At 41.4% G+C, this 25416-nt stretch overlaps 1 protein-coding gene across 2 annotated transcripts in view; it reads right to left on the reverse strand.

The window, feature by feature from the left end:
• Nucleotides 1-25416, reverse strand: part of grin2aa (glutamate receptor, ionotropic, N-methyl D-aspartate 2A, a) — a 138579-nt gene that overhangs the window by 33335 nt on the left and 79828 nt on the right. For both annotated transcript variants that reach the window (XM_067477885.1, XM_067477884.1), the window contains 4 exons: nucleotides 22232-22398; nucleotides 18431-18859; nucleotides 8992-9106; nucleotides 1498-1700 (listed from right to left, as the gene is read on the reverse strand). In XM_067477885.1, the coding sequence (XP_067333986.1) occupies nucleotides 1498-1700; nucleotides 8992-9106; nucleotides 18431-18859; nucleotides 22232-22398 (914 nt within the window). The remainder of the gene's footprint in view (nucleotides 1-1497; nucleotides 1701-8991; nucleotides 9107-18430; nucleotides 18860-22231; nucleotides 22399-25416) is intronic.

Raw genomic sequence — 25416 nt, forward strand, 5'->3', positions numbered from 1 at the left:
CTTGTGCATGCATGGATAGTCCTCCATTCCCCTAATTCAGCCCCTCCATTACGCCCCCCTCTCTTTCCCTCTTTCTCTGTCTCTGCCTCTTTACCTTCCCTACATCTATCCCTCTTTCTCCAAATGGACACTATGGATGCTTGAGTGGGAATTGCACTACGGGAGGGAATAACACACCAGCACGTACTGGCCTGTGAGTGAGGGGACATGTGGCAACAGAGAGTGTATGTGAGCTTGTGTGTGTGTGTGTTTGTGTTCCTCCTTGGAGATGCTTTATCCTCCGCCCTACTTCACAGTGACTCTGGATGAAAATCTCTGTTGGCTTCTTCCCTAGGACACTATTACTGCTAAATCAACTCTGTTTGTGTGTGTATACAGTATGTGTTGTAATTATAGACAGTTACTTCGTATACATGCATGTGTGTATGTGCCAGTTTTGATGTAAGCTTTTTCATGTGTGTGTGTGTGTGTGTGTCTTCGTGTGTGGATAAAAAATATTACCAAACCAATTACATGGCATGATTCAGCAGTACTCAACCCACTCACACATATAACACATTTACACACACTCTAAGCCACAACTGTGTGTGTGTGTGTGTGTGTGTGTGTGTGTGTGTGTGTGTGTGTGTGTGTGTACTTCAAGAATATACCCAAATGCTAGCAGTATTCGTGCATTAGAAAGAAAATTGTTAAGGGAGGAAACTGCTGAGTTCAGCAATCCCTTCCATTTTCAGGGGGAGAAAAGAAGCTGCTGCATAGATTGTACACTGCACCTCCTGCCGTGCTCATGAGAGAAAAAGAGTCAGAGAGACAGAGAGAAAGAGAGAAAGAGTCCTGAGGATGTGCAACCGCAATTCTAATCAAATCCATTCATTTAAAAAGTACATTTAATTTTCTGTAACGCTTGGCGCTTAACTGTCACTAAGACAACATGTCATGGCACCGTATACTATATGTGATTGGTTGAATCTTTCTTTTTTTAAATATTGAAACATTTATTAAGTTAACGCCACAATGTAAAAAATCTTTCGGAGGTCTTTAGTACAGTAAATGGGCAGTTGTTGACTGTGTGAAGCTAAAGCTGTTATAGCTTTATGCTGAGGGCAGTAGTGAGTCTCATTGTGACCGAAGATGCTTTGGTTTCGTAAGTCATAAAATAGTTATGTTACTTTTAGGTCAGCTGGTAGGTACCTAACTCAGATAATTAGCTAATTATATAGCCATCTAGCTAGTGGCTAGAATGCTAATTACCTAATTATTCACGTAGCAATATTGTTTGTAATAATACCACACTATACAATGATAAACAGTGTTTGTGTTCCTTTCCATGTCATGAAATATTGATGTTACTTTTGGGTTGTAGTCAGTAGATAGATGGCGAACTAATTACCTAATCACCGAGGTACCTAGGTAGTAGTTGCAAAGTGAACCAATTAGGCACCTTACCTAACTCCATAAATACTATACATTCATACATACACAGAAATCCAGACTTACTCTTTAATATGCTTCCTGCAGGGCACGGAGTTCCTCATGCAGGTACCGGTGAGTCTCTCTACGGCCTCCACTATAACAAAAGGCTTCTCCTCTAAAGTGACAATGGACAGGTGGTTGTCATCGAGTTCAGCATCACCAAAGGAGTTGAAGCGTGGCCACACTGGGTACTTCAGTGTCAGACTGCCGTTGTCCAGTTTGCCCATCTGGGGGGGCACAGTTAACAAAAAGTGTAGGGTGAGACTCCAGCAGTTCAATTTACAACCGCAATTAAAAAAAAAAAAAAACTGGGACGATGTGTAAAACCTAAATAAAAAACTGAATGCAATGACTTCCAAATCTCATCAACCCATATTCTATTCACAATAGAACATAAACAACATATCAGATGTCATTTTGAATTTGTTTACCATGGTGCAGCATCCCCTCTTCTTTTACCAACTGTCTGTAAATGTCTGGGAAGTGAGGAGACCAGTTGCTGGAGTTTAGGAGAGGAATGTCCCATAGTTGTCTGATGCAGGATTCCAGCTGCTCAACAATCCTGGGCCTTTGTTTCCAGACTTTTCAGTTTATGATGCACCAAATGTTTTGATGATGGAGGCCACTGTGCTCATTAAGACCATCAATGCTGCAGAAATAAGTCTGTACCCTTCCCCAGATCTGTGCCTCCATCCTCCTCTCTCTGAGGTCTACAGATAATTCCTTGGACTTCATGTCTTGGTTTGTGCACTGTTAACTAGACCTTGCTTGTCCAAATCATGTTGACTGAATTACCACAGGTTGTAGAAACATCTCAAGGATGATGAGTGGAAGAAGGATGCAGCAGAGCTCAATTTTGTGCCATGACAAGGGCTGTGACTACTTATGTAATTGTGATTCTTTAATTTTTGATAAATTTACAATAAATGTTCTTTCACGTTGTCATTATGGGGTATTGTTTTGAATAATATGTGATGAATAATAATAATTTGTGAACAACATCTGATTTGTTGTTTATGTTCTATTGTGAATAGAATATGGGTTGATGAGATTTGCAAATCGTTGCATTCTGTTTTGATTTACGTTTTACACATCGTCCCAACTTTTTTTTTGAATTGGGGTATGGAGCTCATTAGGGAGAAAAACAATTCTGTTGTTGGGTTGTATTCAGATCAATTGGTTATAAACATACAGGAACAAGAGGTTCTGGGGAAATTGTACCAGTCAGTGTTGCAGTAATGCAGTAAGTTGCATGGTCATTTCCTAACTGTTGTACTTTGCTGCCTGTTTACAGAATGCAAAAGAAATGGAAAAAAATTCATATGTAGAAACATTTTCTTTTAATTTTCAATACAGTATTTTGCATAATTACCTACACATGCAAGAGTGTGTAAGAATAAATGTTGCACACAGATGGATGCTGTATACGTGGCGATGAATGCAAACAGTCAAAAGAAAGTTTTTAGACTTGTGATGTAGCAGATTCCCCTATGGATGGTTCTTTAGCCACCCACGTGTGTGTACGTGTGTGTGTGTGTGTGTGTGTGTGTGTGTGTGCTGTGTTTGTGTCAGACAGGAAGCAGACAGAAAGAAAAACACAGCAGCAGGCAGCAAAGCTTTGCTTCACTCTTCATTATTAATGTTTTAGTATGTCTAAAATTGGAAGGAAAAAAACTCACTCCTACTTCAATTTCTTTGTTTTCTCGTGTCTCTGCACATCCTAGCCTCAAACCCGCAACACAGCTGTAGTTTAAATTTTTTTATGTGTGTAGTATGCGCAGACGCAACACCACACATTCAAGGGCATAAAGCATAAATGCGACACTATAAATCTCAAAACTACTAACAAATGGTGTAGTGGGGTTAAAAATCTTGTTTTATATGTTTGGACAGAATTGAAGCTTAATAATTAGCACACTTAATATAATCATTAACCCTTTTTACCACGCAGTGCCAGAGCAAGACCGAGTGAGCTCAGCCACTGATTTGTTCCCTATTTACAATAACATTTTATGAGCATTCAACAATAATGATTGTTCATGACGTTATTGAAATATGTATGAATGTATTATTCAATGAAAACGTGGCAAGGGGCTGCTGCAACTGTGGCATTAGAGTTCTTAAGAGTCTAGAATCTCAGTGAGATGGCCAGACAGCCCCCCCCCCCCCCAACAAAATGACACTGATACCAGCCATTAAAAGTAGAACAGGGTTTTCACATAAACACCCAGTGTTGTACACACACACACACACACACACACACACACACAGACTCACGTTGTCCAGCCTGTGTACCTGGATAAGTCATTATCAGGTAAGCAGAGAGGATGAAGTGAAATTTGCATTTTAATTGTTTTGCTTCGAGTGGTTTTCTATCCTCTGACAGGGATTAGAGTCTTCTCTTCTCTCGTAGTCGGCACCAATGTCAGCAGCTAACTCTGGTGTTGCCTACATCTCAAAAGTATGTGTACATGTGTACGTGTGTGTGTGTGCAGGCAATTGTGCTGAAAAGGTTGGGGGGGGGTGATTCAAAACATTTGGATTGTGCCATTTGGAGTCATCTTTTCAAGGCCCTAAAAAGCAGTTCCCAGCTCTGCTAACCAACCAATCCACTCTCAACATAAAATGCTGATCCTAAAATTACGAACCAATGTGGCTCCAATGTAAGACACTTTTTTTTCAGGATATTAGGAACGAATTTCTGAGGGTTCACTCAACTAATTAAATTAGGTTGATGAAGGAAGAAAATTAGCATGTTAGTTGACATTGCAGCACGTTAGGTTGACTAAGGCTAAGGCTTTTTTCAGCGTTCATGATGAAAACTTGTCTCCCTTTTATATATTTTAGGTTAAGATGTGCTAGTCAATTTTTGTAATAATAAAACAATGTGAGCCATGATTAAGGTTAGTGTTTTAATTAAGCCCCCCCACCCATACACTCACGTGGTCCACTGTATCAGTTGAAACACAAAGTTATATTATAGAATTTAGTAATTTTGTTTTCGTTGCACTGCATGTTGCGGCAAACTGCAACCGGAAATCACACACCTCAAAGTCTGGTTGACACACTGATTGATTCGTTTAAGATTTCGAAGAGTGGCCCTGATTAAGTTGACTGAATCAATAAACTCTGAGGAGAAATGTCATACTAGGTAGAAGAGGTGCAGGAGGGTGGAAAAGAAAAAGCTGACATGTGCAGCTCTTCTGATTTCCAGCCCTGCTCTCCTCTTCCCTCTACCTCACAGACTCTTCTTCTCTCCAATTAAAGAAAGACGAGTTGTAAATTAATGTCCAGAAAGAAGAGAGGCTTCTCGCTATCGACCGGCCAGCCAGCAGAATGCTGAATCGCCCAGATATTACACACTCAAACAATACATACAGTAGGAAGCAGTGTGTACGTGTAATGTGACAGCAAGGCCAGGGGGAGGCTAGGATGATGGGACCCAGGGGATTCCCACTTTATAACAAGCCATGGTGGCAATCGTACCACATCGCTATGCTACGAAGCATTTAATGCCACTTGGTGAAGAAGTGAGGAGGCACAGTTTATTTTTTATTCTTCTTTTATTTTGAAAGGCTTTGCCCTTTGTACACATGCCTTGCTCTGTCTATTTTACAACCTACATCTTTTTGTTGTTCCGTGTTTGACCTCCGAACACAAACACACACACACACACACACACACACACACAAACACACGGACGCGTAGACAAACTCGAGTGCCACAATCAGCCGGAACCTGGTTGCACAAGTGAGACAGAATGATGGAAAAATAAAGAAACGCATGGGTCAGGGCTCTTACTCTGAGCACCTTCTCGGTGCCAGTCTCCCAGGGAGAGTTATCGCTGTGGCAAGTTGCATTATGGGAGAATGAGCTCCTAATGGCGTGAAGAAACCCATTCAGTCATAAAACAGTATCTGTCACTTCTGTCAGACAAAATTATGTCGGCAAAATTGATTCTGCTCTCCCTCTTCTATGTTTGCTCTGTTTGTGTTGTGAATGTGTGTGCATGTGTGCGTGTGTGTGTGTCTCTGTGTGTGTGTGTTAGAAAACAAGGGCAGAGAGAAAGATAACAGAATGGAAGGCAGAACCGCATCCATGGAACCTCAAATGTTTCCTCAAACTGCAGAACTTCTATTAAGATTCAGAGAACAGTGACGCCTGGGTTGAAATCGCACATGTGTGAGTCAGTGCTGTGTTTGTGCGTCAGTTTGGAAGTGTGCACATGGGTTTTTGTGTCTATCTGCTCTCCATATTGTGACTCTCCAAGCACAAATCCCATGCTGTCTGTAATAATTATTTTGTGAACTGGCTTCTCACACTGCAGCAGTTCCTGAAGCAATTTACACACTCTACCCAGCAGGAATAAAACCTAACATCCTGGTTCTGATCGGTAAATACACTTTTCTCATTCAGCCCATGAAGTTATACTGTACTGCAAGTCTGGCTGATCGGTGTATTCTGTAGATTTCACAAACTGCAAGAACAATTTTGTAGTCTTTAATTGCCCCTACTTTTCTTTTTTTTTCTTCCACGTCAGATTCACCAAACTGTCTAAACTGAAGAACCTCATTAGAAATGGTATGTTTCAGATTAGATTTGATTAGAGCCACTTTCACGAGGATTTCACTTCCACGAACTCTGATTATTATCATAATCAGCATCTCTAAAATGGTAAACACTGAACACAAACATGCTACAAATACGTAAATGCTAACAGGACATCTGTCAGTGAGATATCATCAAAGTAGTGCTGTACTGTGACAAGGGCCAAAAAAAACCTTTTCAGTGTTCTGGACAATTTATAATTACATTCATTGTTTTGTCTACGTGAGGTCAAGTCAAAACATAATTTAAAGAAAACCATCAGCAAGACTGACCTCCTCCTCCACATATTGTAAACATTATACCATATAAAACATAGTCAACTGTGCAACAATACCAAAAACATGAAGACTACTATAGTAAATTCATTTGGGCCTCTGAACGACTCCAAAATGCAGATGACCTACAATCTGTATTGCCCTCGAACACATCAACAGGTGGCTAATGCTACAGCCTCTATGGAGACACTACTTTGCATATCACTGAGGTGACATAACTACCTTTCTTTGGTTTTATTTTGCTGTCTGTACCTGCCGCGGCCACTATTACTGCAGCGTGCTGACTAGTGAAAACCAATGCGTGTGGAGGTGTCTCCAAGGAATTGATGAAACCTGAGATCACTGTCTCGCCTCCAGAGAACTGCTGCTGCTGCTGCTGCTGCCATTTGAGTGACAGCAGAGGAAACGCAAATCAAAAGTTTTTTGATGTGGACATTTTTTCAAAAAATTTGAAAATGCAAATTTGAATGAATTGAACTACTTCAAAAATTCTGCTTAGCCCTAACTTTGACAGAAATGCTAAAACCCTCTTCATGAGGCAAAAGGCTTTGTGAATGCTGATGTTACACTGTCAGCTGCATAGATATCTTGAAATCTTTTCAGGAGGCAGCAAAGCACAGTAAGTGTAAATCTGTTCCTCTCCAAGTCTCCTTCGCCAGTATTTAAGACATTTAGCCGTCAATGCTACTGTTAAAATGAAAGGTGTCTTAATCCAAACCCTGCCGGTTACAGTTTGACATTGACATTGATCAATGATTAACTGAAACGAGACAAAAAAGAGCTCATTAATACATTTGGCTATAGTTGGTAGAGACACTGTCAAGGTGCCGCTGAATTGTTATTTTACACACCAAATGTAAAGATTTTAAAATGTTGTTATCATTGCTTTATAAGATTAATGTATTGCAGAGCAAAAATCAACAAATACATATTATCTTTCCACCAAAAATGTCACTACCAAAGATCAAATCTGCACCCGTATGTGTGCATGTGTGTGTTTGTATGTAGCTTTTGTCCTCAAAGTAAATTAGCTTCTACACAGAATCGAATGCATGGTGTGTAGTTAAGTGGAAAGACGGCCTTCATCTCAAATGTTAATCCTTCTGCCTTCTGATCTGTTCACTTGCAGTGTTTTTATTTTTCAAACATACATACACAGCCGGCCAGACAGGCTCTTTCCTAAACTTAAAGATACACCGCCTGCAAGTGTGTGGTGCACAGAACAGCAGGTGTGAACGCTGTGAAAACCTGAGTGCTAAACACCTGTAGTGGGTGGGAAAAAAAAAAAGAGGCAGCATACACATGGCGGTAGCTCAGTTCCACCTCTCTCCTCCTCTGTGTCCCTCTCTTTCTCTTTGTCCCTTTTCTCACGCTCATTTGCTCCCGCTATCTCGGCCCATCTGTCTCCATCACTAGCTCATCTCCGTATCACTCCATACTGCTCTCATCTCCCCGTCTCTTCCTCCCGCGCCCCAAAGGGGACACATTTTATATTTTTAGTCCATATCCATATTTTAGTGCAGTTACTGATTTTTTATCTCTTGATCACCATGGAAGTCCTTCTCTCTCTGTCTCTCTCTCTCTCTCCCTTTGTGTGTGTGCAGCTGATTTCTGGTGCATGGGTGGGACAGCTGCACCAGACTGAGTAGGAGAGAGAGAGCTCCCATGTTTCCACTTTGAAATTCTCTGTCTCTCCCATTTTTTTCTGCACCCCATTCAAGTGGTACTGATCAATTTCACAGGCTCTCTCTCTCTCTCCACACGTTAAAACAACACACTCTCCCTCCCCTGAGCATACCAATAAATGTTGATTTTGTGCAGCTACGTATGTGTGGGTGTGTGGCAGTATGTAATATGAACACGCTGGTCTCAGAGATTGAGTGGAGACTGTGCGTATTGCAGCAAACTGAAGCAAATACTGTAATGCACACACCGATGTGACCTGAATAAAAAAAAAAAAAACAGATTGGCGTTTCTGTCAATAACAAGTATGGAAGGGTAAACACACACACACACACACTCACAGACTCTCACAGGAGCATTGACCCCTTGCCACCCCAATAACCAAGGTCTTTGGTTTGGATTAACTGTGGTTTGAGGTGCTATCGGAGACCACAACACTCCAAGATTCGAAGATCCTGCAGTTGAATCAACAACCACAAAAAAGTTGTGTTTTTTTCAATAACACATAAGGAGCAATTCTTTGCATGACTGTTGTATTGGAGCGTTATTAGTTAAAGGGCGACTTCGCCAAATTTGAAGACTTTTTTTTTGGGGGGTTTATAGTTTAGGGTTGAAATGTGTATTAATGCCTCCCTATGATGAAATTTCTCCCTGCTTCTAGCTGAGAAATTCCTCCAGATGACATCATCCAGAGTAGTGTTTAATCATCAGGAGTTCAGATGATGTCAGATAAAGCCAGCAAAACTTCGACCTGCTTTGGGATGACATCATCTGCACGAAAAAAAATGCAGAGAGAGATTATAATATAGGGAAGGCACATAAAACCTTTATGGCGTTCTCATACATCTACTCCCCAAACTACTCCCATAAAAAAGCAAGTCACCCTTGTGCCTCTGTGCAGACTTTTAAACACACATAAAGACACAAACTAACCCACGGACTTGGATCCTACCTTTTCCCATTCTCTTTCCTTGTTGAGAACACTGACCACCAGCTTTGGGTTTTCTTGGTAGCCGTCTTCTGTGAATGACAGGTCTCTGCCATCCCATGTCACATTCATCATGTACCTGAGAGTGAGAGGAAGCCAGATGAAGGAAAGTGAGACAGAGGGTGATATGAGGCAAGAGAGATGAGGAGGGAGATGGTGGAAGGAAATAAATAAAAATGAATGGATGTGAGGAGAAACAGAGGAAAGGGGATATTGAATTACATTAGCATGAGGAAAAAGTAATTCTACAATGTACTATCCTGAAATATTCAGTCATACTGGGTTCACATCGATAAGGTTGTGATTACATTCGAAAAAAATTATAAGGCAGAACAGAAAGCAGGACAGAAAGTGAAAGAGTCAGCAGCTAAAATTCATTAAAAAGTGAGTTTTACTCAATTGTTGTCAGCATTGCAATGCGGGTTACGTACCACTCACTGTATATACGAAATGGACAGGTAAGTTGCATGAGGATGAGGCAGAAGGAGCAAAAAGAAGTGAGAATGACTAGTATCTAAAGCGGAAGTCTGAGCATAGCAGCAGCCGCACACACACATATTCACACACTGTAATGAGCGACCCACATGGCAGGTCACATTAGCTAAGATAGAGGGCACTGGGAAGATATTCTTGGGTCCACATAGGCTCAACATTAATCATGGCTGTCCTTCCCCACTCCTTCTCTTCCACTTCTTCTGTCAGCGGTCACGAACGGCACAACACAGGAGAGATGGCTTCTTTTCTCTCTCTCTCTCTCTCTCTCTCTCTCTCTCTTCTATTCCTTTCTGAGACGGCAGGGCATCGGGGCAAACCTCGACAAGGAACATGTGACTACGTGATGTGTCTTTGAAGAAGCCACGGAGACAGGCCTGCAGGTGAAGCACATCACACTGTGCAGGACAATGTGTGGAAATGTGCTGCAGTGCATGAAGATGGTTCCACTGCAGCTACAATTTGTTCTCCCTGAGAGTGTGTGTGTGTGTGTTTGTGTGTGTGTGTGTGTGCCATTTTACACTGTTTATTTTGTTCAAGTCAGACAAAAGAAAGAAATCAGTTTGCAAATCTGCACCTCCAAAACTTTAAATGAATGATTCCAAAAGCACTGACTTGTTAAACACTTTGTTATTAATTGTGGTAGATGGATGTTCCTTTTGGGACAGCACGATGGTGGAGTCACAGCAAGAAGGTCCCTAGTTTGACTCCACCTGCCAGCTGCAAGCTCTCTGTGTGGAGTTTGCATGTTCTCCCCGTGCTTGTGTGGGTTTCCCCAGGGTTCTCCGCTTTCTTTCCACAGTTCAAAGACATGCATGTTAGTTAAACTGGTGACTTGGAATTGCTCCCAAGTGTAAACGTGAGTGTGAATGGTTGTCTGTCTGTGTGTGTCTCTCTGTGATGTCTATGATAGACTGGAGACCTGTGCAGGATGTACCCTGCCTAATGATAGCTTGGATAGGCTCCAGCCCCCAGTGAATAGGTGGGTAACAATGATGGATGGATAGGCAGGTTTCTTTTCCCTTTCTTTTTACATAAAACACTTGCATAATGAAGTTCAATGCCATCAACAATGTTACGGAATACATTATCGTCCAGATGTGGACAGACAGATAGACAGATAGACAGATAGACAAATACATAGACAGATAGATACATGGATAGATAGCTGGAGAAAAAGGCTGTGTTAATAAGTGGTGTGTGTTTGGGTGAGTGGCATTTCACAATACCTACATGTCCCTTCAAATTACTGAAGCGTGCACACACACACACACACACACACACATGCGCGCACATACACACACACACAACCACTCAATGCCCAGATGAAATCAGCTAGAGATAAGGGGATTGAGTGGGGTTTGTGATTAAAATAATCTGATTGGCCTGCAAGCAAACAGGTGAGCGTTATTAAGCCATTGGATTGGACACGGGATGCAGCGCTGAACCCAATTATGTGTGACGATGACTCCGAAAGAGGTGCTGAAATCAATACCAGTGCCCAGGCTGCTCTTTGAGACAACAGCCTGTTCGACGCTTTGCAGCCATCTCAGATGGAAACACACAGGCCCGTTGAGCACACACTCAAACACGCACAGAAGATAGGAAGCTGGGTGAGACTATATGAGTGGAACATCCTGTAAGATGACAAAATGAGAGCTGGTAAAGTGGAGGAGATGAAGATGTGTACGCAGTTGTTCATATAAAATTTTTAAGAATTACCAAACATCCCTACCAGGCCCTCAGGCCTGAGAGTTTAGGTGGCAATAGACCAGAGAGTCAAGCATCTAGTTACTGTTCATATTTCTTACCTAACTTTCCTAAAACATTAATAATGACAAAGAGCTGCAAAACAAAAACAAAACAGAAAACAGTAAAATGACTCTAAATGATAAAATGTGACTTGAAACTATCCAAGACAAAATAACAAACACAGATACAACAAAGCTAGAAACATACACAAAATGTCAAAAAACACACATGAAATGTGTAAAGACATTCACATTGACTAAAAACAGACACAGAATGTGTCAACCACAAAAATGACACAAAATGATAAACATTGACTCAAAATGATAAACATTGACTCAATAGTATCCAAAATGCCAAAACGTGACATAAAGTGACCAAAGACAGTAACAAAACGATCAAAATAAGGACAGAGTGTAAAAAAACAAAACAATTTATCCATAAATATAATCACATTTGGGGCCCATCCTCTGTCACACACACACACACACATTATCCAGCCATCAGTATTGTATAACAGTACAAATTTGTGTTTGTAACCAAGAACAGGGTACAGACAGGATGTGTGTGTGTGTGTGTGTGTGTGTGTGTGTGTGTGTGTGTGTGTGTGTGTGTGTCTGCGAGTATGTTTGGGCCGCCGCCCATCGAACAGGTGGACCTGATATTGCGTTGCTAGGATACGCACACAGAGTGGACTGTATTTGCTGGTAAGATGACCCTAAACAACCCTGAATGAATATCTCTACCCAGACACAGAAACACAGACAATTACTTCACCCACCTCAAAAATGCTTCACATTAATGTTTCCTCTCCCCTGTGTGAGATCATACTGAACCAATCCAAATTCTGTCACTTTGCAGCTGCTATTATATCAATAATCTCACTTTCCATTTGAATTTTTTTTTGGGGGGGGGAGACAGCAGAGATAGGAGCAGCCACACACACACACACACACACACACACACACACACACACAAAAAAAAAGAAATTAAAAAATAAAAACAGTGAGAGAGATGGGAAACAACGACGAGAGAGGATGACGACTAAGCCTCAGCAGAGTTGGGATAAAAATATCTTTGGTGTTATTTTTTTCCTCCTTTTCTCTATTTTGGATAAGAAAAAAAGAGGGCTGTGCAGGAAGGGTGGGCACTGCACCAGAGTTAACCGGCACTACACAAACACTGCAGCACATACAGTAAGAGCTGTTTTCTTAATCCTGCATTCAGTGAGCAAAGAACAGACATTATGTGATGGTAAGACAATGACACTTGGCACTTTATCTTGCAAATACCATGATAGCAGGCAGGGAGCCGCCCTGCCCTGTCAAAGTACTCTTCACACAAACGGTATAATATCACAAGTGCTAGATTATTCTTTGGATCTCTGCATGTGCATAGAGATCTTATTGTGATAAGGACCATCTGAAGAGGCTCTACTGCAGGAAAAGGGTCTCTCTCTCTCTCTCTAAAGATGCTGAAATAGACTGTGCAATGCTCCGTCACCGTTAAAGATAGAGACATTTATCCTTCGTCAAGACAAGGACCAGTCGAAGCATTGATGTATGATGTCAGAGCACTCATGATCTCTCACACACACAGACACACACACACTGGGCTGCGAGAAAAGATGGGAGCTGATATCAGCGCTGATTTAGATCTTTTCAGAGGACCCAAGGGTGGCTACTCACTTGAAACCACACACTCAGCCCCAGGTGGCGTGTGTTAAGCTTGGCATGAATGATGACTGCACAAGGTGAAGGAGATGCTATAGCTTAGCAGCGACTTTGCTCCATCCTGTTGTCCCCGGTGTGTGTGTGTGTGTGTGTGTGTGTGTGTGAGAGAGTGTGTGAGTTTGTGCAGATATTTTGCAGGGCAGGTTTTCGTAGCAGCAGCAGCAAGATTAATGCTAACAATTATATGTGTATTTTCCAAGCTCTCCATAAAATGCAACACATGCCCACACAGCTAGTTCAGCTGGATTTCTTTTGTTACACAAAATGGGATTTATGTGCACATTGGCTTTGGATTCTTTATACTGTAGTTCAGTTAAAACATTATAGGCTTTCTGCAACGTGCAAATCATTTTTTAGCACAAAACTGGAATGCCTTTCTTAAATATCCTTCCCTCCGATAAAAAATTTATGAACATCTTGTGCAGTGGGATTAGCAGTAGTTCACATTGCCACTGGCTTAACTCCCTTCATATCATGTGCTCTGCAGCCCCTGTGTCTCCACTCTCTGAGCACAAAAAAACCCCAAAAACCAAATAAACCAACTTGGCTGCTTTATAGCTAAGTTTCAGTTACACTTGCTGACAACCATATGCCATTCTCGCTCAATGAACCCAAAACCGATTGCAAAATCCACATGCAACATGCAGGCCAAACATATCAGGTCAAAATAGGATGTTAGACCAGAAACTTGAAAGACATTAATGATGGAGAATAAACGTGACTCCATAAACTAACCCTGACTGATGCCTAAAATCCTCATTTTATCTGCACTGTCCTTTAAAAAAAAATGGAAAAAGTAAGAATTATTACGATAATATTGATGTGAAGAATAATTTGAGGAAGTGCCAGCCTACTGGAAAATGTACAGCTGCTCCCTGCCCACTGATTTCACACCCACCGATGATGCCTGATGGATACTTCAGGCTAACTGCAAATAGCCCATTGTTTTAAATTGAAAACAGTATCAGTTTCATGTCAGCAATATTAAATGGGAAGCTGCTGCATTAGCGCACACATCATATTAGTATTTAAGTACACTCGTAATGTAAGCAACTTTGTTTATAGTACTTCTTTCAGTGCCCCCTCCTCTCATTTTCTGTCTCTACAGTTTTGCACACACATTCAAGTACTTGTAGTACTTAAAAATACAAATTATTTACTTAAATTGAAGTAATATGTCATGATCTGACCCTCACAGTCACTTCCTGCCCTGGACTTTTATTTTGTCCCCCGTTTTCTCCACTTCCTGTCCCCAGTTAATTTCTCCAGCTTACCAGTCATCAACAGTCCCAATTGTTTTCGCCTGTTCCCCTGCCTTTTAGAAACCCGGCTCTCCCCATGATTCCCCCGTCAGGTCATTGTCACGGTTACCTGTGCAACACCCCGTCTCCAAGGTTCCGTGTCTCAGTTACAAAGCCCTGACATGATAAGTATATGGTGTATGCTTTTGTTAAAATACAGTACGCCACTGAAAAAAGATCTCAAACCACAGACAACAACTTCACCCACCTCAGTAAATCTGGTGACGGTAGAGCTGCATCATTTAATGTCATGACAGGTAATCAGCAATAAAGCATCATTTATGCATTGTTTTTTTGTGTTATGAATCCTCATCTCCAAAATGTAACTAACTAAAACCCGAAAATGATAAACTGTAGCAAAGTAAAAGTAACACAGTAATTGTACCTCATTCTGAAAAAGTATTCATACTCCTTGAACTTTTTTTACATTTTGTCATGTTACAACCGCAAACATAAATGTATTTTATTGGGATTTTTATGTGACACACCAACACAAAGTGGGACATAATTGTAAAGTGAAAGGAAAATGATAAATGGTTTTCAAATTCTTTTACAAACATCTGAAAAGTGTATTGTGCATTTGTAATTAGCCCCCTTTGTCTTCAGAAGTCACCTAATAAGTAAATCCACCAGTGTGTAATTTCATCTCGGTATAAATACAGCTGTTCTGTGAAGCTCTCAGAGTTTTCGTAGAGAACATTAGTGAACAAACGGCGTTATGAATTCCAAGGAACCCACCAGACAGGTTGTGGAACGGTTTAAAATAGAGTTAGGTTATAAAAAACGATCCCAAGCTCTGAACGTCTCACGGAGCACTGTACAACCTATGCTACGTGTGGGGGAAACCTAACACTGCACATCACCCTGAACACACCATCCCCACCGTGAAACATGGTGGTGGCAGCATCATGTTGTGGGGATGCTTTTCTTCAGCAGGGACAGGGAAGCTGGTCAGAGTCGACGGGAAGATGGATGGAGCAAAATACAGGATACTCTTAAAAGGAAATCTGTTAGTCTGCAGAAGACTTGAGACTTGGGAGGAGGGACAACAATCGTGTGTTAGAATGGCCCAGTCAAAGTTCAGACCTGAATCCATTTGAGAATCTATACAAATGCACGCCGCACTTTTCAGATAGTTATTTGTAAAACTAATTTAGAACCATTTATCATTTTCCTTCCACTTCACAATTATGTGCCACTTTGTGTTGGTCTATCACATAAGACCACAATAAAATACATTTATGTTTGTGGTTACAACGTGACAAAATGTGGAAAATTTCAAGGGGTATTAATGCTTTCGCAAGACACTGTAGGCTCGATATACGGTATGTACTGGATAAGGCAATGGAGTAAGAAAAAAAAATCAAGAAAGATGCTACGAATCATGAAGTTGTGTAAACAGCAAAGTACACTTTGAAGCACTGAGGCACTTTTAAGTAAAAAGCTAGAAAATAACACACAACCAGATTTGTATAGTGTGAACACAGTGTTAAAATTAAAGTCTGCTAATTCGTTAGAGACAAGCTACAAACGTATGTCACATATATTGGAGCAATGCAATATCAAAACAGCAAATTACACGCATCTTTTCACTTCTCCGATCTATTGAGTACAGTGTAAATACAACGCGTCTTTGCACAGCTCACGTTGCAGCTGCCCCAGGACTTAGTTTTCTGTTAGTGTTGTGTGTTTGTACGTGTGTGTTTCCAAAGTCTTGACCGTGATATATCAGCACTAGAGACTGAAATTACCTGTCAGAACAAACTACTACCCCTACGCCTTTTCACACACACTCACATATCTACACACACGCACGCACACAGAAAAATAAGTGCTAAAGTCTTTTAAGGCCCACTGTTCACCACAGCAAGGTGAGCAGCACACTGTAAATCTGTCATGACAGAACATTCTCTTTAGGGGGGGATATTTTTCCTGTTTGTACCACACACGCACACAAGCGCAGACACACGCAGACCCACACATTCCATATTTTATTTGGAAGACAAGTTGTCACTTGGTCTGATTGCTGCACTGGCCAACGCTCTTAGTTGGCCATTTGTCACCTGCTTTTATTTAATTTTATTTTTCTATTACTCCGCAAAACATATTCATCTTGGATGTGTCACGGTGGATTTATCATCACAGCTGTAACAGGCAAAGTGAGCGAGGTAAAACTTCACTGCAAGTCCCCAGTCACTGGACTTTTCGACGATTTCAGCACTCACTCATATTACACTGATCAAAACAAGTTTCGCACTATTGTGACATGTTGTTGGCTCGCTTACGCATGGAAGCAGCATCCTCGGCAATTTGCAGCGGGCCCTCAGATGTTTTGAAATAAAGAAGCGCATAAATTTCAAATTGAGTCCAAATGCATATAAGATAACGCGGTTACTGACATCTTAGAGCAGCCACACATGAATAAAATATAAGACTAGAACAAAAATACTGTACCACACTGTAAATACTGAAACATGTCAAACTAGTGCTGTACATTTTTACAAACAGGACCATCTGCCTGCCTCTGTGTGTGTGTGTGTGTGTGTGTGTGTGCATGCGTGATTGTGTGTTTTGTGTGTCCCCGCTCACAGTGTCCTCATACAGTATCTCCCCTGACAGCCATTGATGGTCCAGCAACTCACACTGGCCCATCGCCCCGACCTAGTCCTGACCAATCGTGTTTCTCATGTCCTGGCCCTGAAACCCTATTGGCTGAACTCTCTCACCCACGACAGAGCCATCTGTGGCTACTCATCACCTGGGTAAGCACCTGAGGCAGCAGAGCATGCTGGGACTCTAGACGTTTGGTCATTCTTTGTGTTTGTGTGTGTTTGTCTGACAAAACAAGTGTTACTGTTATAGCGTTGAACTGGTATTTCTAACTGATATGTCTTATTGATTTCTTATTGGTGAGTCTTACTGAGGTACTAAAGACACCATCAGTCATACTTTGGTGTCTCTTTTCAGAAAATGGCTGTAATTTACGAATGGGAGCTCATAAATGTTGTTCATCAATGCCAGATTCTCCTCTGTTACCTCAGTGACTGCTGAAATTTCAGGCTGTTCAAATAGGCAGAGTCAGCCCAGCCCAGCTTTTGAAGTGAATGTTCTAATCTCCCAGGCTCTATTAAATACCCACAGTGCACAATGCACAATGCATTGGTTTCTCCAGAACTGAAATGTACAATAAAATGCCTGAAAGACATTTTCAGACTAAAAACATCCCAAATACCATTTCTCCATTTCTTTCTTTCTTTACTGACTGTGAACTGACCTCACAGGAAAATGGGATCATTTTCTTGTTTACACATCCTCGTTGTAATAAGAAGCACAGCGGCGACGGAATTTTCCTAATAAAGTTGGGACCCAGCTTCATTTACCAACTTCCAATTTGGACAAGTAAAGAAAATGACATAGAGATGTAAACACAGGTTGTATGTGTCTCTCCCTTCTCTGCCAGATGGAAAGCCAGACAGAGCTGGCAAGACCTGCAACATCCCCCACTGGCTGAGCACACGATAGGAAAGCGAGCAGGAGGGAGTGAATGAAACTTGGAGGAATAAATAAGAAGACGAACAGAAGGACTCATCAAGGACCTCTTGGATTTTGGAAAGCACTCATTTGTAGCGGCTTCCCGCTGTTACCCCAGCCTCAATTTATTCCCTTCCCTCTTCCTTCATTGTCTAAGTCACAAACTCCCACCTCAGCTCCCATTCACTTTTTCGTTCCCCTCTTTGACTCTTACACGTCTTCTATTCTCTTAGCTCAAACTCTCGATCCCTTGGTCTTTTATCCAGTAATTGCATCTGTCTTCAATATTAATCCTTAATGCAGCCTTGGTGGAAACTTGGTGGAAAGTCTCTAATTACTGAGGACAAGGGTGGAAACAAACAGTCGGTGGCAGGAGACCATGCAATCAAACACACACACACACACACACACACATTTATGTGCATTAACACAGCCACTCTCTTAGAACTTATATAGAAATACACACCACAGACACAACGCTACTCTTTAAATTTTCCTTCCATAGCTCACACTCTACTCTCTCTCCTTGCTCACTATTTCTTACTCGTTCTTACAGACACGTTAACAAAGTCCTCTAAACATTACTGTTGTGCTTACTTATGTAGGGCACTGGGTGGCAGCTTGTTTGTCTTCTCCATCTGGCCATAACAGGATGTCTTGGCTTCAGGAATGTCACCATACTCATCCAGCATGGCTGCCGCCGCTGACGTTATGATCCCTAGGCCGTCACGAACTCTTGCCTCCAACGGGTAGTCCCAGTCATCGTACGACACTGAAATCATTCCCGATGGAAACTCATCGGGCGTTATTTCCGGGTTCCCGACGGTGAGCGACGGCACAATCCAGATGTATCCAAATCCGGTGAGGCCCAGAGAGCGAGCTTCGTCCAGGATGATAACTGCCTCATCCTTGGAGCAGTACAGCAGCACCACTGGAGACTGGACCTTCTTGAGCATAATCTGAGAGCGGGTGTCTTCCTCCACTGCGTCCAGAGTGATGACATTCTGCAGGTCCCAGCCCACAAAACTAAAGCAAGAATAACAAGGACAGGATTTAAATGTTAATATTTAACTAACAGACTATTAACTTTGCTCAGGTACAAACAAGGGCAGTTATAATTATCTATTATAATTAATATTAGTGGAAAGTGCGACGTGAAAGCTAATAGGTGTAAAGTGCTTATTGTCAGAGGAAACACATTAAGGATAAATGGAATGCAAATGTTAAAGCTGGTCTTGTGTAATGATGCTCAGCAGGTACCAGCCCACACAAATAAATGACAAAATACTGGCCTGTTAATGTGAAAGAGCCAACACAGAGTCTGTGGCCTCTGCTAATTGGTGACAACAGGTACCGGAAAATAGTGCCGCAACACAGGAGCCAGCAACTGTGAGCTTCTCTCACAGCTTTTGCACAAAAATAGGCTCATTAATATTGCATAGCACCTGCAAAACTATGTGGCTGAGAATAGATGTTTTGTAAGGATATTGTGCCCCCACAGAGTGATGTTCAAAGCAGCTGTGAAGCAAAACACAAAATGGTATCATTCCAAGGGAAAGATTTAATCAATTCTGTAGCCAGTTAACTTAAGTGGGCAGAGTGAGAAGCAACACATGCTCATTAAAAAAGATAATGCACTTTTAGAGTATCTTTTTTCATCCAGTGGGACACGTGGCTCTTTTTCACAGTGTCCAGAATAATAATGTGAAGCAGGTCCCAGTGCATGAGGCTAAAGAGCAGCAGAAACAGAGAATAGTTATGTCAGTAATTAAAGAACATTTTATGCCATAAAACTGATTGGTGTCAGACGTACAAGTCCTTCATGACAAAAAGTGTGCACTCGCGCATGGGCACACACTTCCACGGGAGACTGAGTGTTACAAAGTGTGACACACAGGAGGGAAAAGAGGGAAGCAGTTACACATCTTGTAAGAATCCAACAATAAGCAGGCAGCGTAACATGCAAGTGATTTGGGACTTGCTGTCCTTTTCTTGCTGTCTAAAGTGATGATGGTCTACAAGACCCAAATGACAAAACTCGTATAGAGGATCCCAAATGAGGCAAACGAGGGTAAAAAAATACAAATAAGAATGGATTTTGTAATTTTGAGTGTAATTTTGTCACTGTTTACTCAAAGAAACATTCAGGGGTTTTTTTGTTTGTTTTTGTTTTTTGCTTTTTGCACATTTTGAGAAAACTGGGTGTTTGCTTTGCGGCAAAACAACTTTCGACAGAGTGAACTCTCATCTTAAAGAAATGAATAAAATAACGGTATAGTAATAAGATAATGGCAAGACTGATTTGTGATGGGGTTTTTCCACTCAGCCCAGTCTTTAGTTTCACACGTTGTATCTTATATGTCTGGGGACCCGTTGGCTCAATGAGTAGAGCATCAGATTTTGATGCAGGATCAAATCCCAACCCACCAGGCATTTTAAATCCATTAATATGAAGAGTGATCTGAGGAACAACAATCAAGGAGGGTTGCAATGTCCAAGCTACGATATGCAACTTAGGATAGATCTGAGCATTTCCACCAGCGAGATCCTGTTACTTTATTTTCCTTAGGACCTTAAGTCCCTCTAGTGGCTAAGCCATCGAGGGCTTTCTTGGTGCTGGTCCCGAGCCCAGATAAAATGGGAGGGTTGTGGCAGGAAGGGCATCTGGCGTAAAAACAATATGCAGAACGTGTTATGGTGTGGGGACCCCTGAAGGGACAAGCTGAAAGCCACTGATCTTATATGTTTTGTGCTTGGGACATTACAAACTGTATCTGTAACCACGATACCTGTACAAAAAAAAAAAACCTATATAGTATATCTGCACCTATATAGTATTTTTTTTTCTACCTTATTGGTATCCAAACAACTTTACATTCGCTGCCTGCTCTCATCTCCATTCATCTGAGCCTGTGTTTCACGTAGCCCACTAAACTTCCGTACACATACTGTAAGTATGTATGGTCAGATCAGCCCTGTTTCTTGTTGTGAATGACTGAGATTCATTGGTGTTAAATTGTCGCGTGACCCAAGTCAATGCTGACGCGGTAAAATCGACGAAGTGTAATTGAAGGTAATTAGACCTATTATTTCTTGTAACACTGAGCTCAACATTAACATCTGGGGGGTAAAAGTATTGACACTGTTTTGTAATGACCAGGAAGTCTCTGGGGGTCAAAACTACAGCCCACTACTAAATTCAGAGCCTGGTTCTGGGGAAAAGTCCCTTTGGTGGAAACGAGGCCTAGATACACTGAATTACACATTAGATACACAGATTAGAAACACTAAACTCTGATCTGCTATGACCTCCCCTCATTTCTCCGCTATGCTTTCTTACTTCTCCTCCAAAGGTTTAAAAACAGTAAAAAAAAAAAAGTACTTTATGAATTGTGAATGTGCTGAACTTGTTAGTAGTAATTTAATTAATTTTAACCAGTGTTACCAAAAAGAGACACAAGCAGACCATTTCAAAACCCCTGTTAACTGTTAATAGCTGTCTATACTTAGTATACAGAAATATACAAGGCAAAACACTGTGTGCAGTAGCTCGTCTAGAAGGTGAACGTGGGCGTTCTGTGGGGAAATTTGCAGCGATAATGGAGTAGATTACAGACAGCATGGAGGAATTGGCTTGGACAAATGCCTGCAATAGTTCCTTAGGGGTCAAACTTCCAGTGCTTAGTATCTGCAGTTTTTCTCACTTTTTAAAAAAGGGTAAATGAAGTTGGGAAAGTTGACTGACCACTTATCTTTTTTTTTTATCTTTACTGGATGTATTTTTAAGTAGTTGGTATTTTTATGGGAATTTTAATGTTGATGTTTTAGGTTTTGAGGGAAAATGTCTCAGCATCTGTTGTTCTGAGCCCCTCATCCTGGAACTGCCATGATATTTGCTACATCTGATCTATAATAACATTAGTGATCCTTTCACTTTTCACTTAGCACCATAATCATGTTGGAATATGAATTTGTCCATTATGTTGGTTTATGAATAACACTGCTACTAACACAGTCACACTGTCATAGGCCTGAGCTGTACTTTGCGATTAGCACTAATCAGTATAGTGACCGTGGTACTAGCAATATGTTAGCATTATCACTGTGAGCATGGAATCACTCTGATGGGAGAAATGCAGCCTCATGTCCCTGAGAAATCTTGCAATTCCTCTCCTGCTGCCTTTTAACTCTGAAAGCTGATTTTGTGCTACATCTTTAAGGGATGGAAAAGTAGGGACCAAATAGTTGCCAGAGCTTCAACTTCTCTCTCTAACAAACACATGCACATCAGAATTAGTAAAGTACTTGACCAACAGGACGACATTACTTTTTGACTGACAAGGCCGCTGCTGCGTTAACACATTAGTCAGATGCACAAACTATAGCACTTGATCCCACCTGTTGTCTACCGTTGTTTTCAATATGTTGATGAAGTCTTGGTAGCCAGGGAACTTGGACGTGACAATGGAGAAGATGTGCCAGTCATACTCCTCCATAATGTTCAGCAGCAGCAGAGCCTCCTGCTGGATGGAGGCACCGAACTGGAAAAACGTTGACTTCACATCCTAAGAAAAGGAAGCAGAGCAGAGGAATGGAAGGAGGAAGAAAAAGAGAAGAAAGATACATTTTTTTAATGCTTCTTTTCCTTCTGTTTATACTTCATAATAGTTCACCAGCTAAAAACTATTTCCTAGAAATATCAATCCGCAATAGAGCATTGAGCTTTTGCACATTATGAGTTCACACACACTCTTCTCAATCTCTCTTGCACACACACACACACACACACACACACACACACACACACACACACACACACCCAAAGAGATCGAGAGTAATAATCTCGGGGAGGAAATATATGGATGAGAGGCTCAGAACAATTCAATTAAGCCCAAATTGGATTGGTGCAGTACAGGCAGGCTGCAGAACTCTGTGGGCCTGGTTCTTGGGGAACGAGGGTTACATTCACTCTGTATCACTCATATCCACTCCATTAAACTTGACTCAGAATCATTTGCCACTTAATTCAGCCAAACCTAGACATCCACTTGGACTGAGCGGACAAGTGTCATTGCAGGTGAACAAATCGAGCCTATTCGTTTTTTGTTTTGTTAGTTTGGCGCCTTGTTTGCAATGACTCATTAGGGTGTGGACTATTAAATTAAGTGAAATGAGGAAAAAAGTGAGGAAGGAAAAGCATCTTGCACTTGCACGGAGACTGACAAAGTGTTACAAAGTGTTATTTTTTTCTTTGGTTGTTCTTTGCATGACACTGTAAGTGTGTGTGTGTGTGTGTGTGTGCTGGATTTCAAGAATGTTCCGTTGAACTGTCATAGAGTTCACACATGGCTTATCTTGACACCACTTGTCTGTGGCACCTTGATTATGACAGACTTGCAGGTTAGTGTGCGTGCACGTCTTCTCTGTGTGTGCTGTGAGCGTGTGTGAAGCAGAAGCGGCAACCTGACAGCATAAAAAAACAACAACAACAAAAAAAAGAGAGACACTAAAAAGTGGGCTGGAACAAAACGTGAGAGAAATGAAGAAAAGGGTTTTTTTTGTCCAGCGTCACTTTGTAAGACTACACCTGCTCTCAAAATGTACAAATGCATTACACACACTTAACACACACTGACAGACAAATGCATACACTGCATTTACACACTGCCTGCAGCCTAATACAAACTTTGACAACAACAAAAACGTTGGTGCGTGTGATCAAACAGGAAAAGCTAATTGTGTGGTGAAATGCCACCAGCATTGTTTAAGAGGCAAACTAAAGACTGTTTCTTTCACACGTCTTTGTTGCCCACCGCAAACAGCTGGGCAGTAAACGTCCTCATTAATCCATTGCAGTTAAGCAAATACTGTGAGTAAATAAATTAAATTGCATTTTTCTGGCAAAACAATTATGCCGGTGACCGGTGTGTAATAAACCAAGCAACTTCGCTGAAAAGACAACATGGATAGTAGAGTCTACAGAGTAATAGGAAAGTAAAATAACTTTTTTAAAACAAAGCGAACTTCAGGTTGAGCATTGTTCTTGATGTTGATTGCAAGTATTTAACTTTTCCAAAGAAATTCTTGAGAAACATGAATATGACTGTTAGTAACTATAAGTTAAGACTTTAGCACAGCAGAGCTTTAATGCAGCTTTACTTTTGTCATCACCACTTATTTAAAAATGGCATTTTTCAATCCCTGATTATTGGTTGTTAAGCAGTTACACATAATAGGTCTATGACATTTCTGAAAGCTTTCTTGCCCAGGGGATTGTTTGTTGGTGACCACAATTTTATAGTAGTTTGGTTGACTAATATTGACCAACAAATGGCTAAAACAGGTTTCCGAGGGTCTTGAAGGGATGTATTCTATGTTGTTACTACGTGCATGACCCAAAGTTTCCTTTTCAGCTTTGTTTTTTTGTCCTTTTGTCTTTTGTCCCGTGAGTTCAGGGTCCCCAAAGCAGATCATTGTCCGCGTGTTGATTTGGCAAAGTTTTTATGCCGGATGCCCTTCCTGAAGCAACCCTCCCCAAATTTCTACCAGGTTTGGACCGACACTGCACAGCTGGGGAGGGGGATGAGCTGTTAGGTGTTCAGTGTCTTGCCCCAGAGACACTTCAGCATATAGCCCGGACTGGGGATCGAACCACTGACCCTGTGGTCTTTGGACAACAGCCTTACAAACCCAGCTTTGTTATTACTGCTTCTGAATAATATAGACATTCACTGCACTGTCTGTGTGAGAGTATGTGTGCTCATCGATTTTCTCATTTAAGACTCTTGAGTGCCCTTTAATATATCTGTGAGGCTGGCTGACTTGATACTTCGACTCAAATGCTCTTCAGAGGCTCTCAGTGTAGCAGAGTGTGTCCGTGTGTGTGTGTGTGTGTGTGGTAATAGAGCAGAAACTGCAGCAATGCTTGAGCGTGGTGGGGCAGAAGGGAGGTCATTCTATAAGACATGTCACTTCCTGTCCTCATTACAGCAGCTCCAACACCAGTCCTGCACTTTGCTGCGATATACGAGGACTATGACCAGCAGGGGAGCAAAAAAATGCTTCAAGGAGTCAGGAAATATACTGCATATAATAGTAAACATGTAACTGTGTGCAGAGCCGTATATGAAATAACAGACTGCGTTTTTTAATTGTGTTTAAGTTTTGACATTTACACCTGCCACCTGTCGATAAAACAGCTGTCACCAGATTTTCCGGGATTTGATGTTAATGATAAAACTTTTGTTTCTTCAGTTTCATTGAATTTTGGCTCTGTCTCATAGAACATATTATGTTGTGGCATCCTTTTGTTATGTGCACCTCATTTAATGCAGGTAAACACAGCAAATGGTCCGCACTAGTGCACACGAGTGCATGAGTGCCTGATGCCTTCGAAAGGAGAGGAGAACAAAAAATGGTGTTGGTCAATTACGTATATTAATGTATAAGACTCCAGACTCCGGACTCCAGGTTCAGGAAAGGAGCGAAGCGCCGCTTGTTGCATTGTTTGATCGACGTTGACGTGGCAGAATGAATTTGACGCACCGTTCAATGATCGACATACAAAGCCACCTTTTACAATG

The sequence above is a fragment of the Channa argus genome, chromosome 15, assembly GCF_033026475.1.
Source record: "Channa argus isolate prfri chromosome 15, Channa argus male v1.0, whole genome shotgun sequence".
NCBI classification, from domain to species: Eukaryota; Metazoa; Chordata; class Actinopteri; order Anabantiformes; family Channidae; genus Channa; species Channa argus.